The 14,750-nt window shown below is 38.4% G+C and overlaps 1 protein-coding gene and 1 long non-coding RNA gene across 17 annotated transcripts in view; one reads left to right on the forward strand and one right to left on the reverse strand.

The window, feature by feature from the left end:
- Positions 1–261: 261 nt before the first annotated feature.
- Positions 262–14,440, reverse strand: Cbll1 (Cbl proto-oncogene like 1). 13 transcript variants are annotated; one of them, NM_001108018.1, is made up of 6 exons: positions 14,301–14,395; positions 9,858–10,016; positions 7,369–7,469; positions 6,974–7,057; positions 6,095–6,168; positions 262–3,793 (listed from the first exon to the last, which is right to left on the reverse strand). In NM_001108018.1, exons 1-6 carry the CDS (start codon positions 14,311–14,313, stop codon positions 2,758–2,760), a joined length of 1,467 nt encoding a protein of 488 aa, NP_001101488.1. In that variant the 5' UTR covers positions 14,314–14,395; the 3' UTR covers positions 262–2,757. The 13 variants fall into 13 exon arrangements, with proteins under 13 accessions (NP_001101488.1, XP_006240050.1, NP_001386493.1 ...); XM_006239988.5 differs by having other exon boundaries at positions 370–3,793; positions 7,369–7,466; positions 14,301–14,440; NM_001399564.1 differs by having other exon boundaries at positions 370–3,793; positions 7,369–7,466; positions 9,849–10,016; positions 14,301–14,335.
- The window catches only part of LOC102555378 (uncharacterized), a 30,384-nt gene continuing 29,963 nt past the window's right edge, over positions 14,330–14,750 (forward strand). For 3 of the 4 annotated variants that reach the window (XR_001838366.2, XR_010052582.1, XR_354728.3), the window contains exon 1: positions 14,487–14,624. This is a non-coding gene — a long non-coding RNA (uncharacterized LOC102555378). Of the gene's footprint in view, positions 14,463–14,486; positions 14,625–14,750 lie in introns of those variants that run through there. The other variant, XR_010052584.1, reaches the window with a different exon arrangement.

The following is a 14,750-nucleotide window of genomic DNA, read 5'->3' on the forward strand; positions in this document are numbered from 1 at the left end:
TTCCTAAAACCTGTATGACACCCTTTACGTGCTTGTGTGCCTCACAGTAAACAGCTCCTGTTTTAAGAACAGCAGGAACACTCCAATCTTTTCTATTTATATTTCCATTATATCTGACTAGTATTTACAGTTTTGAAAAAGTACCTTTTACAGGGCAAAGTGAATATAGCTCTTTACTGTCTTAAAAATGGATCTTCCTCCAAAGTATCCACAAACTGAACAAATATACCAAAAAAAAAAAAAAAAATACACAAGGTAACTTTTTGGTTATAAACATTTAAAAGGTGAGTCTAATTTTACTGTAGAACCATGGAAAGTTCTGCAGTCTCCCAAATATGTCATCAGGTTTAAAAACTCATCTAGGCAAAATAGTATTTATGCTTTCATTTTATTGTTTTTAAGAATTAAACTGCCACCTCAGTAGTCTTAAGAGCAATTAATGAAACATACATACATTTAGACTTATGTCCATCATAGACAGCTTCAAAGGCTTCCCTGAAAGGTGCTGGGATTCACATCTTTTTCCTTAAGAACAGAAACACTTAATAATAATCTTGTTATCTGTCTACCCACCCACCCCTCATTCAAACAATTAACTGATATTCGAGTCTAACATTTAAAATTCTATTACAAAACATTCATCTCACCTGCATCCCAGCATAATGTATCAACCTAACTGAAATTGTTTTTTTAAAGCCTACAAGAATTCTCATAATGTGGAATTTTTTTCATGATACTGATTTTTTTTTTTTTTTTGGTCCAAAAACAGGCGAAGTGGTTTCTTACCACAGCCAATCCCAGTCAATCTCAGTATAAGAGCTTCTCATAAACAGCTAAAAAGAAGCTAATATGAAACTGGCTATTTTCCAATTATGTGAAACAAAGGGTTATTTGGATTTTAACAGTAATATTTTAATAGCTCCTAAACAGGGGCAAGAAAAAGAATCAAGTTTGCACCAGTCCAAGTACCTACAGTAATGATAGAAACACTCACCACGTCGCACTATTTCACTTTCATGCTTCTAATAACAAGAATTTCTCACTAGAAATAGTGCATGAGCAAACCAGATTCTCAAAATGCTACATGTGAAAAAAAACTTGCTCAAGAAAAACCTGCATTAGTTATCTCTGGCCAGCCAAGGATGGATGGCCATTGTATTATTTCTTCTCAAAGTTTAGAAATGATTTTTGCATCTGATCATCCAACATGAGAATGTTTTCCTGTACCTGACAGAATGGTGAATTAGCAATCAGTATACTCCTTGTCAAAAACCAATGTTCTAAATTTATATACTACAAACTATCTAATAAATGTTATCTGCACACTACACACCATGTTTATATTATGCACCATTTTAAAGGGGAAGAAAAGCTTCACAAGAGTTTAGTCAACTCGAAGGATATATAATAACATCCTGAGAAGGCTGACGTATACATAGGAAACAGTAAAAACTGAGTGGTCGTCTCCAGTGGACTGTAACAAGCCCCTGTAATGCAAACACTGACTCTAAAGGCACCTTCCTCGGCACTGAAATTCACAATCTAATCATTACTTTTCTTCTGCCCAATTAAAAATTATCTGGGTGTCTTTAACTATTGATTCCATTGTAAAATGTTCCAATTTTAGATTGTTTTACCAAGAAAAGAAAGAAGAAATAATAGTTTTACATTCCCAACTTAGAGGAAAAACTCACCACAGCCACAAAACCTGAGTAAATGCTAGCTTGTGATTACAAGAACACCGCTTGCTAATACATTAGTCAGATCCCTCCACTGCACTCAAACTGCAGTTTATAATCCCATAAATAAGAACACGCTATGCACTAAAGTACAGAATCAAACTATGAGCAAATGCAGATTTAAATAGAGCCTAGTCAGCCCCAAATATGTAGGTTAAGAGAGTGAACAGAGAACACATTTCATCCAAATAACACCATTTTAAAAGTCCTATAAAGTAACAGAATTTAGGATTAAGTGTGACAAATTAGGTGACTAAGCACTCAGGAAAAGCATCAATGAAAACAGCACTCATCGGCGGTTAGAGCCTGTAAAGCAGGTCACCTTCCAAATTATACAACGGGTACCCTGAGACACACGTCAGCCAACTAAGGGCACAAACTCTGATGTGTATTGGAGCTTCACAGGTTACCCAACATGAAAAGGCATCCAAGTGAAACGCACTATACAATACACCTTGAAATTTCAGTGCCTAAAACGTGAAATAATTCCCTACAATTTAACAGTCTGCCTAGTAACAATTTAGTACATTTTTACTTTTAGGATTTTATTTTAACTTTGGAAAATTAGTGGTAAAATATGGGTTAAAAAATGATATGGCTGCACTTAAATTCACATAAAAATAGCATTTTTACAACCATTTTGAAATTTAATTCTTTTACACAGGTTAACAAAATGTGTCACAAGGAAACTAAACATTGGGTTTAATAAAAGCAGTATTTCTCAAAGTGGAACAGTGAAATTGTTTTCATTTTTTTAAACAAATGGTCGCTTTTGGGAAAATTTATCACATCAACGTAACAGTTGTTAAGATATAGTTGTGCTCAACCAAGCCATTTATCTGCACTACAGAATAGTACTTGAAAGCAATCCTAAAGTCAGATTAAAACCATTTTAAGAGACAAGACTTTGTTTTACAGCTACCTCAAGAGGTCGTTTTCCTTCCACAGTCAAAGCTCAATTAAGATTGACTAATTTAATTTTTTTTCCTTGTTATATCTTCAGTTCAAAACACTATGATCACTGGTAATACGGTCTGTATCTTGTTTGATCTGGATGATGTGGTCCAGGTAGTGGGGTTTGAGAAGGTGGGCCCTGCATTCGTGGAGGAGGTGGTGGCCCTCTTGGTGCAGGCCAGATACCAGGACTCATTCCTCCTGGTTGTGTAAATGGAGGGCTCAGAGTTCCTTGATCTTCAGTAAACTGGGGTAAAGAGTTAGGATTATAATGGTGCGGAGGGGGTGCAGTTACAGGTGGACCACCATGCTGAGGTGGAGGGGGTCCTGGAGGAGGATGATTCATATAAGGTGGCATTTGGGCAATAATATGTCCAGGGGGAGGGGTTATTGGTGGTGGAGCAGAGGTCATTGGTGGAGGTGGAGCTTGGCTATAGACCAAGTGAGGAGTACCTGCAGCCTGGGGAGGATGTGGCATTGGATGGCTTATTGGTGGTGGAGGAGGTGGGGGAGGTGCGTAATGTTGCTGTGGAGGCATGATGTGATGAGGGTGAGACACCACTGGTTGACCCTGATATTCAGGATGGTGATGAGCAGGTGCTGGGGCAGGAGGTGGTGGTTCTCTAGCACCTGAACTTGAGTCATCCTGAATAGGGACGGTTATTAAATTGCTGTGTTTTCTTGTTGAAATACGAAAGGTTTCCTGACTGACTGAACGAGGTGGAGGTGGAGCCATGGACAACTCTGCTGGAGGAGCACGGATATCCTCGTGTGGCTGATTATAGTGCTCATGTGGCACATGCTGCAAAGGAGGCGGTGGCATCATGATGTGCTGCTTTGGAGGAATGTGGCTCATATGATGCTTGTCTGGTGGCATTATGAAACGATCAGGGATTTCAGTTGGTGGGGGGGCAATAGGAGGATGAACATTCTCAAGTGAAGCACGGGTAACAGGTTTTCCAGCTCTCATATGGCGATGGTTGATGTGAGCTTGTAAGTCCCTTTGAGACAGATATGTTCTCTTGCAACCTTGAACAATGCTACACATGAAGAGAGAACCTCGTGTGCACTGTTCAATCCGCTGCACAGGATCACTACATCTAAACAGGAAGATAAATTGATTTACTTAAACCAAAATATAAAACAGCACATTTAATTTAAGCTTTACTTTAAAATATTATATAAGATAGTTGCAAAGTTAACAGTGAGTACTGAATAACTCTCAGTGAACCTTTAATCTTCCGTGGTTGCATCAGACACTAATTATCAACATCTTTACCAAACTGAGAACATTCTTACCTCAGAACTCTAAACTGTATCACCAAATAGAATGCCTTAAGAGACCTTCTATTTCCCAATACTTACAGCTCATTAATTTTCCCTAACTATAGTATGACTTACATACAGGAAGGACAAAGCAAAGGATCTATCATTTACAACCATGGAATTCAAAATTCAGTTGACTTTTCCTCACTGTAGGAGCTAGGATGCTTCTAATTTGTGGCCATTTTGCACATTTCCTGCTTTTCAGTCATCTAATTCACTACACATTCAGAAACACCTCCAGTTAAATAGGGTAAGGTCTTTTCTTTTGGGTGATGCCTAAAAGCAGTAGAATATGCTATTTAAATTAACTCTGGTAACTTTATTTCCTGCACTTGGTTTTACAATTAAGACAGTCAAACTCTCTAGAGAGGTAAAGACTACGCTGGTGAAGTTCATACTAGAACACATTTAGTTACCTGAAAACTAAACTGCACTTTTAAATAATAATACTGGAATCTCTAGGGGATGGAGACATGGCTCCGCAGTTAAGGGCACTGAATGCTCTTCCAGAGGTCCTGGGTTCAAATCCCAGCTCCCACATGGCAGCTTGCAACTATCTGTAACTCCAAAATCTGACACTCTCACACAGACAGACACACAGGCAAAACACCTATGCACTAAAGGTAAATAAATTAAAAAAAAATTTAGAGAAAATCTTTTAATGTCCATTACATTTAATGTTGCATTACATTTTAATTATTATCTTAATGGGACAATATATGTTAATGTAATTTTAAAGCTAATGCACAACCCTGGGCTGGGAAACAGGCATTAGAGAAATACCTCAACAAAGTCTATAATATATACTTCCAAATTAATATTCTTCTATATAACTAGTTCTTTATAACTATATAGAACATATATTAGTATTCCTTAAACACAGTATGTATGTATTTCATAATCTATAACTTTAAAAATCTAATGAAGGGTTGGGGATTTAGCTCAGTGGTAGAGCGCTTGCCTAGCAAGCGCAAGGCCCTGGGTTCGGTCCCCAGCTCTGGGAAAAAGAAAAATGTTTAAAAACCTAATGAAATATGCCAAGAAAATCAGTTGTCATTGGGTCACTAACAAACCCTCCCTTTTTTCCCTAGCAATGCCCATATCCTACACCATCAAGGGGCAATCTTTTCTTACAGTTGTTCATAGTTCTATTAGCAACCAATAGTATTCCTTGGGGTACTTTTAAGTACAGGTTAAGAGGAGCTGGGAAGCCCTGAGCTAATCCAAAAAGTTTCATTCCATTTTTCTCAAGGCTTCCTTATCAGAGGTTTCAAATTAATATAAATATTCACTTTATTATACAGCTATCCCAAAACAGACAGCATGCTGCATAACTTCGAGTCTATCATGATGTCATTATCACCCAACATCCTTATGTTTGGGTAACTGGAAGACTGGCATAGTGTTTATTATATGCCAGAATCTACTATTCCACTAAATCTTATTTTAATCTTAAAAATAATATAGGGAGCTTATAGATATAAAGCCCTACTTGTACCACATAGCTAATAAATAGTCAAAAGGGGACTAGAACTCAATAATTCTAATCCTGGGACCAATCAGACAGCTCGACAGGTAAAGTGCTTTCTGTGCAAGCCTGCTAATCTAAGTGCCATCCCCAGAGCATAGGTAAAGTTGGAAGGAGAGAACGGACTCCACCAAGCTTCCTCCTGACCCTTGCTCATGCTCACACCCCACCCCACCCCCACATTATTCACATACAATTAATAATAAAAGAAAGTTAATTCTAATTTTGGAAAGATTGTTCTCAATCACCAAACCACACTATACTTGCTTCCAGGTGTGCCAGACAAATACAAAACAAAAACAAAAACAAAAACTGGTTTGGTGTCTGACACTGTTCCTATGGTGATAAAGGGATTTCATCATTTTAGCTACTCTGAATAGGCCAACAATGGCTAGTTCCCTCTTCCAGGGAAGGGGAAAACTCCAGGTTCACAGAGAGTGTCTCAGCCAGCACATCTGCATCCTTGTCTATTTCCATTACACCAAAACCTTTAAGCCATCTTGCTTATAAGGCACTACTATTAGACAATCTAATGATTGTATCTTACCCCGGGCACATCTTATCTCCTTTTTTTTCATGTAAAATAGCACAGTCATAGCAAAAGACATGCTTGCATGGAATCTGTAGGCAAAAATATCACAGTTAAGCATCCTATAGCATTTCAATACTGTCAGTATGTGATCTATAGACAGAAGGCACACAGGAGTTAATGATTATTTATTAAGACTATATACCAGAAGCAGCTAAGAGTCCATCTATCCCATCCATCCCATCCATCCCATTCTCCCTCCCTCCCATCCATCCATCCATCCATCCATCCATCCATCCATCCATCCATCCATCCGGTATTTCAAGGCAGGGTTTCTCTGCAAAGCCTTGTTTATCTTGGAACAATTCATTTATCTCTGCATTCTGAGTGCTGGGGTTAAATGGGGCAATAAAGTGGGTGGCATGTACCACCACTGCCCAGCAACAATCTTAAATAACAAGTTTTTGAAAATGTTTTGAAAACTTTGGCTCTTTTTCCAATACCTGTACATCTGCTAACACTTTCCTTTTTATTTTGGAGACGGATCTCATGTTCAGCTCAAATTGCCTTACACTCTGATATACTTGAGGCAGTCCTTGATCTTATGATCCTTCTGCCTCAACTTCTGTTGGGAGTGCTAGGATTAGAAGACTATCCCCCCTTGCCTGGCATCTACATCTATTTTCAGATGTGTGAACCTAGCGATGTTAAAATTGTCCCTGCAAGTATAAAGCTCCTGAAAAAAAAACTCTAAATGTGTTTTATCTTACTGCGATTCTCCTGAAACTATTCTAAGACAGTAAACAGAATAACTATATTAAATTCATGGTATAATTAAACTTCTCTTAGCTTTTTTCTATGTATTATGTTATAAAAACAACCTTAGTTGTAACTTACCATTCTTCCATAGACTTTAATGGGCAATCCACATTTGTCACAGAAATGAACTGGTGTATCATCCTTTTCACCTAAGATGTTTATCTATTGAAATTAATAAAATTTTCTCTTTAAGCAATTTTGAAAATTGTACTTATCAATTCACACAGTGAAATGATTAGAATTTCCTAAGTTGTTACCACAAACAGAAGTAAAAACTGATTAGTATAATTCCATTTGCTTGTTTTCTTTCTTAAACAGCAGTTATGATTTTACTTGGTTTTACTAATAATTACTTCAAATTATTTCTGAACATGGTAGAAATAAGCAAGTGGACTTGTGTGTGCTACAAGTCATAGATATACTAAAAATCTATACCAGTACTAAATGCCGAATGTTTCATTTTTTAGTTATACCTTAAAATCCCAAAACAGGTGTCCCGGAAATCTTCGCTGATTTCCAAAGAGTTCGCCCCCTTTACAGTCATACCGCTGTTCTTCATTATAATCAAATCCTTCTGAGAGAAAAAAAGTCACATTATATTTTTCAACTTCAAATTTCATTTCAAAAGTATATTTACATGGCAAAATTGGTCTATTTACTGAAAAATATTTCTGACTCTCAGAGACCTAAAAACATGAAAATCAAAATTACAAAAACTACTCTAAAACAGTAAAAAAAACTCAAAACCTGTATTAAATTCATGTTATTATAAAACTTCCCTTAGCTTTTTTGTATATAAAACTAGTTATAAAAATATCATAATAAATATTTTAGAATCCTACCTCTACAACACCAGACCTTAATTGTACTTACATATGCCCACAGATTTTAATAGACAATCCACATTTGTCACAGAAATTAACTGGCATATCATTTTTAAACTGGAGTTTAAAATGCCAGCTGGAAGCAGTCTTCATGATCATTGAGTCCACCTCTAGTAATTCAGAAATGACAACATATAGTGGGTACAGCAGCCACCTAAGCTGAGTGCCAGAGCCAAGAACAGACATGTATTTGAGTCTCTTATTCAACGCTCTTACCAACTCCACAGTCCACCTCTAGTATAAAACCTCACCAATTACCACCATGTTTACTGAACAAAATTTAAAGATACCCATCATCATTTATTCTAAACTACCTACAAATTGTAAGAATAGAATTTAGGAGTAAGACAGATCTTCTAGGACTTGAGTGTATGTTAACAGCAAGATTTCTATCCTGGAAGAAAAAACAAATACTCTCTATTTGTGGTAAGACCTCACTTTAAAAACCAATACATACCCATAAATGTTCTAAAGCATGGGCCAACAAACTGTTGCTATAAAAGGCCACAGTATAATTCTTAGACTCTCTTGGTCATATAAATCTAGTAACTCTGTCATGCTAGTGGAAAAATAGCCACAGGCAATACTCAACTGAACAGTAACTTTGTCTTTTTTAAAGGAACTAAAGTTGGCCTGCAATCAGCTTGCTGACTTCTAACAGATGGGAAGACAGGAGAGGGGGGTTTTATATTCATGAAAACTAGGAAAGGTCTTTTAAAGAATATACTAAAACATGGAAAGAGCAAAGTCTAGTTAACTGGCTACCTAGAATGTTCAAGTTCTTTACAGTAATATTTTATACGTAAAGTTCAAAAGATAAATGAACTATACATTTAACAAAGTCAGTATTATACAGAATTCAAAATTAAGAGAAAGACACTAATGAAAATAGATCCTGGAATCAAGACAAGCTATGAAAGGCATCCAACCACACACTTCAGCTCCTGCCTGTAATCCCAGCACTTAGAAAGCTAAGGCAGCAAGATTTTTGACCTTCAAGGACAGAATGTTACAGAGTCTGCCTCAAAAAACTGTTAAGCTAATAATACAAAATATTGATGTGTGTGAGGAAAAAACTAACACACCCTTTCTGAAGAATAATTTAGCAAGATCTGATCAATTCTGAAGTGTACAAACCAAGTCTTTACTCTCCTTCCTCTTTTAAATGGTTCTATGGATGAAACTTGGGCCACCAGGCTTATGTGGCAATTACCCTCACCCATTTAAAAACCTGGCCATCTCCCAAGTCAAAGTTTTAATATTCATGTTATAACACAATTATAGCAAAACAAGTATCTACAAGAAAGTTAAATAAATTATGGGATATCTATAGACTACATACTATTCATTTGTTTGAGACAGGGTCTGACCTCAAACAACAATCCTCTAGTTTCAGCTTCCTAAGTGCTGGGATTTCTTTCTGCCATGTGCTACATCACCAGGGTCAACCATTTTTGCTTTTCTTTTTTTGTTTTTTTCTAGACAAGATTTGTTCTGTGTAGCCTTGGCTGTCCTGGAACTTGCCCTGTAGACCAGGCTGGCCTTGAACTCAGAGATTCACCTACCTCTGTCTCTGGAGTGCTGGGATTAAAAGCATTCACCACCACCACCACCCAGCTTACTTGAAACATTTTTTTAAATGTGAAATACTATTTTTAACCAGCTAGATTTAATCATGCTACAATATGGATATACTTGAAAATATCATACCATACATAATAGATACACAATGTGAAACATTTTTTTAAGAGACAGTAACATCAGCTTTGGAAAGGCCTGTGAAAACAAATTTTACTTTTAAGTAATGCTCTCTACAATATCGATTAGATTTTTTAAAAAGAGGGAAGGGTGCTTACAAAGGAATAGAAGACAAAGAATATGTAAGGCTAAAATTTTAAAGTAGGTTTAAGTAAATAAAGTCAGATGGATTATTTGATATACTCAGATAAACAACAGAACTCTTTTAAAATTTACTTGTATTTATTTTATGTGCAATAGTGTTTTGCCTGCATGAATGTCTACGTGAGGATGTCAGATCTTGGAGCTACATTTCAGTTTAAACAAGTTACCTTCATCACCTTGTGCGGCCTTTGCAGGCATCCTGCTAACAGTCCTTTGAGTCCGAGGGGCAGGCTTAACCTTGTTGGCCTGTTTGGAGATGAGTTTTATAGGAATTCTTCTGCGGACATCGAGACCACCCAAGGATCCAGAACTATTAGTGCCTTGTAACTCATTGTCTATATGAATGGGAAAAAAGAAATTATAGTTGTTTTCACTTTTCTTTTTGAAAATTGTTCTATAAGTATAAAGATAAAATCAACATCAAACAGTAAATTGAAGATCTTGGTTCTGATTAGAAATACTAGACTGGTAAGGTTTGGGGCAAAGCTGTAAAGAAACGCTTTTGGTTAGGCTTTTCTTTAACAGGAACCCTTTCAGAAGCTGACACAAATTACAGAACCTTTATCTTTTCCTAAAAAGTGAAAATAAAAACTTCCATAAAATTCCATAGTAGTTTACAAAAAGATAAACCTTTTAAAAATCTTTTAAAAAGGGCTGGAGAGATGGCTCAGAGGTTAAGAGCACTGACTGCTCATCCAGAGGTCATGAGTTCAATTCCCAGCAACCACATGGTGGCTCACAACCATCTATAATGAGATCTGATGCCCTCTTCTGGCCTGCACGTGTACATGCAGGTGCAACACTGTATACATAATAAATAAATCTTTAAAAAAAAATCTTAAAAAAAAAAAAAAACCTTACAGATTGTAAAGATTTTTAAAAACAAAGGAAAAAAACGAAATTGTCTTTATATATGTGTCTAATTATCAAACATTTGAAGTAGCCATGCAGTAAACTTGGTAAATTTACGTAACAAATTGAAAATGCAACACTACATTAGAAATACATTTGAAAATAAAGCTTTAATTATTGTGCTGAGGGGGACTGCTGTGGAGCCACAGAGGATATGTGGAGGTGAGAACACAATCCGTGGAGATTGGCTCTCGTCCGACCACCTCATCCCCGGATGTTGACTTCAGGGCCTCAGAAGGTGGCAGTGTCTTTATCTGTTAAGCCATCTTACCGGTTTATGTGTTGGCTTTAAAGAAGTAATAGTGCATTATTTGACCTATACCATCTCTAAAGACATAGGCAACAGATACCTTTAGTTAACAGTCAACACTGCAATGGAAAAGTATACTTTAGGCTTGGGTCTTAAAAAGACACTTTCTAGTCCTTTAAAATCTTATCATCTATGGAAAAAAAAGGGATTCTCGTCCACAAATAAGAGGTACATTATTTCACAGGACTGACTCACACAAAACTTTATTTTTCAAGTACATAAAAATACATAACACAAGTATTCAACTTTACCTTAGAAAGGGAAACACTTAAAAATAGAAAATGCAAATGTAATCTTAAAATTGTAATGTCTGAAACAGATTAAGGAATAGTGTTTCTGCAAGAATTACAATCAGAACTGATAGCCAAACTGTCCACATTAAATTCGGCAAAACCAAAATGTGAAAGTAGTCTGCTAGTACTAATGACTTCTACAACTATAAGCAATACCAATCAATTAAATTCATACCCATTTGCCTTTTGTATGAACAAAATAAAATTTAAAATGGGTCTCAATGATTAAATATCTTCTATTTACTTTCTACTCTTATAGCAACTAACTCCTCTCAAAATCTTTCATAGATGATTAGATGAATGGCTACAACCTTGAATTATAATAAAGCCAACTTGATCAATCTTCAAGACTCCACTAAAATGGAATGTCTTTCATGTATTTCAGCAGTCTCCACTGCATTTGCTCACCCATATAGAAATACCTACATAGATCTATACAGATCTATGACAGATACTTTTTTCCCCTTGCACAAAATGTATTCTCAACTTTCCAAAGAACTGAAATAGCCAACATGATGCTCTTCAGGTATCACAAGGATTCTTAGTGTGTTACTTCTGTGAATGAAAACAACACACTTTACCTGCCCAGCCTTTGAACCAGCCCACATAACACAGTTCTCCATTATTTAAACAGTAGCCTGGCCCTTTCACGAGCCTGTTTCTAAAGCTACTGTTTGTCTCACAGATTTAAGTGACAAAAATCTGAAGTTTGTGTGGGGACACCCATACATAGAAACAAAACAACAAAACACAAAGCATGTAATAATTATCTGGATAAGGGATAACAAGAATAGTTTAAAGCAAATATACCTTTATTATATAGTTTTAAAAACAACACATTTAATATTTTATCTTGAATAAAAGGAGCCAAGGAACTGAAGGCAGGTATGCAGCTCACTGATAGAACCTGTCTAAGGTACTGAAGGAAGGTTCTGGGTTCAGGTCGGTCCCCAGCGTCCATCTCTCCAAAAAGCATGAAGCAGTCTTTTACAAAAATTGGGCTACTTTTACCTAAGCACTGATTATCTCTGACAATGACCAAAGAATGAATCAAGTGTTTGCAGGATCTTTATTGGCCTGGGTGCCTCTGAGATGTAGGATCATGGGGACAGAGCTGGCCTGAAGAGCTGCAGGGACATCACCTTTTTTGCTGCTTCTTTCCACCCCAGAGGGCCCTCAGCTCACTGCTAACACTTCTGCAATCCAGAGAAACACTAATGTCTTTGCCATTTAAAAATATTCTGAAAACTTTCTGGCAAAATTCTACTCCAATACTTCCATTTAAAAGACCTCTTGATCCTTTGACATTAAAATCATTATTTTGAGATGTCTACTCAGTCAGAAAACTGTCAACTAACTAGCTGCCATTTCTTGATTTAGTCTTTGACTTAATTTGATTTTTTTTCTTCTCAAAATGTGCAGCAATTGAAACTGAAGCACTAGGAGACTGTGTTGTAACTGATTTAAAATCTAGAAAAGCTACCATTAAACAGAAAGGAGAGCTGTCTGGAAACTTTTTTTTTAACCTAGCTAGCTCAGTAGTGATTGTTTTCGTGTTAGAATGACTGTTCTTATCTCTCCAGGCAACCTTTGGCTAATAACTTAGAAACTAGGATAATTCTTTTACACAGTTCTAGCGGGATCTCATTTCTCTCACATACTTCCATAAACCCATGAGCAGCTGCTGGATCGCCACCAAAATATTTGTGGCAATTGCCTACTCTCTCAGTCCTGCTCCTACTTCCCCTACAGCGTTGCTGGGGACCTGCTAGGTAAGTTGCTCTACCACTGAGTTTTGCTTTAACTGGGTCTCCCTCTACGGTAATGCAACCACCACATAGATTATTTATTTACCCCCGTTCTTCCTCTCCACCATTCTATATAGAAGAATAGGAATTATTTTTTAAAATATTATACTCCCTTTTGTTCAGCTGCTTTGTAGCCGCTCAAACTCTTTATCGTGATTTTCAAAGTCTTGAAAAAGGTAACTTGTATTTTCCTTCTCAACTTAGGACTAACTAAGCTACGGACATTTGGTCTTCTCTATATCTTCCTACCATTCCAAAGTGGGGGGGGGGGGCCCTTTTCCTGGTACTCTCTGAAATTTCTTACTCCATAAGCACCTGTTTCTTAAAGTACTCACCACAATCTATAAGGAGCTTTTAAAAAAGAAACCAACCTGTCTGCCTCCTTTGACAGAATGCAAACTCGAAGACAAGGACGTAGTCCTATTGTTTACTATCCCATCATTCTATCTCCAAGCCTACAAGTATCTGCATGCAATTACATAACTAAGTGGTGTTTGAAGACTGCGCGCATCTCAGTCAATTCCTAAAGAAAAAGCCTTTCCTCCTGCTTGGCGATATAACTGTCTGAAGCACTCAAAGCCAAGCGCTAAAACTAAAACCAAGAAAACGAAGCCAGCAGAAACGAGGTTTGAAGCTACTCGCAATATAAGATGAAAATATCTTGATCTTAAAAATTCTGTATATATCCCCAAAAGATGCGAAAGAACCACGGCCGAAGGGCGGGGCATGCTTTGAGTTCAGGTAGAAAAAAGATGCTCCACTTATAAGTTCGAAAACTATATCCGCCTTTATTCTCTAACTACCAGTCCGCGAAAAGCCAACAAGACAATAACCACAGGAGATGACCACTACAGCAGCCGCCCGAAGCTGAGAAGCAGCAGGAAGTCTCCAACCCACTCTCGCCCACAGTCCGGACGCTTCTCCAATTCCGAGAGTGGAAAACACCCGCCTATTTCCCCAGCACAAAGTGCAAAGCAACCGGAATGAGAAAAACAAAAACAAAAACACAACAAAACTGGGGCCGTCCCTTTCCAAGAAGCCTGCGCTGCGAAGGGTTCCGAAACGAGCTCAGCGGCACCAAAGAAGCGGTGCTGCCGGTCTCGAGGATGGAGGCACCGCTCCGAGGGTAGGCCGGGAAGCAGCAGGCCCAGTCCGGGACCGGGCCTGAGCTTGCTTCCTCTCCGCCACGTCCCGGCGCACTGGGGCGAGCGTAGCCTCTTGTGCCTGCTGGGCGACCAGTCCCACACGAGCCACGGGGGCAAGAAACTAGGACCCCCGCTGCCTCCGCCTCCTTACCAGTGTGATCCATGATTCGGCTCGCAGGGTACAGTGGGAGCGGAAGTGAGTCGCTCCGGAGTCGCAGCAAGCGCGTGCGCCCTACCTTCCGGAGCGCAGAGGCGGAAGTGCGCTGGGACTGCTCTCACTGGCTTCCCTTCCTAACCGCACCATCCGACTTTGGTGAGGGAGTCACACATAGGCAGGACTGAGGCAGGAAGAGAGGGGACACGAGGGCTCTGGTGCCGAGACTTCTAATTCTCCCCAGAGGCTGCCCTCAGCTGTAGGAAGGATATCTATTGCAGTGGGAGAGCAATAGGAACCAGAGGGAAGCGAGGCAGGCAGGTAAGCCGCCGCCCACCCCCTGCGGCGCGAGGCCTTCTGGGATTTGTAGTCCACCCAGAGTGCAGTCTCAGCCGTTAGGCTGGTCCCACCCCACCGGGCGGAGTAACGGTTTGGAATGCCCCCCGG

Source organism: Rattus norvegicus, chromosome 6 (genome assembly GCF_036323735.1).
Source record: "Rattus norvegicus strain BN/NHsdMcwi chromosome 6, GRCr8, whole genome shotgun sequence".
Classification (NCBI taxonomy): Eukaryota; Metazoa; Chordata; class Mammalia; order Rodentia; family Muridae; genus Rattus; species Rattus norvegicus.

Excerpts from the sequence above, each read along its gene's own strand:
- Cbll1 (XM_039112212.2), bottom strand. The coding sequence starts at position 12,172 with ATGCTTTTTGGAGAGATGGACGCTGGGGACCGACCTGAACCCAGAACC. Across the intron at positions 7,470-9,848 it reads GGCCGCACAAGGTGATGAAG|AAGGATTTGATTATAATGAA; the intron begins GTAACTTGTTTA and ends TTTTTCTCTCAG. Across the intron at positions 6,169-6,973 it reads TTAAAGTCTATGGAAGAATG|ATTCCATGCAAGCATGTCTT; the intron begins GTAAGTTACAAC and ends TTTTGCCTACAG.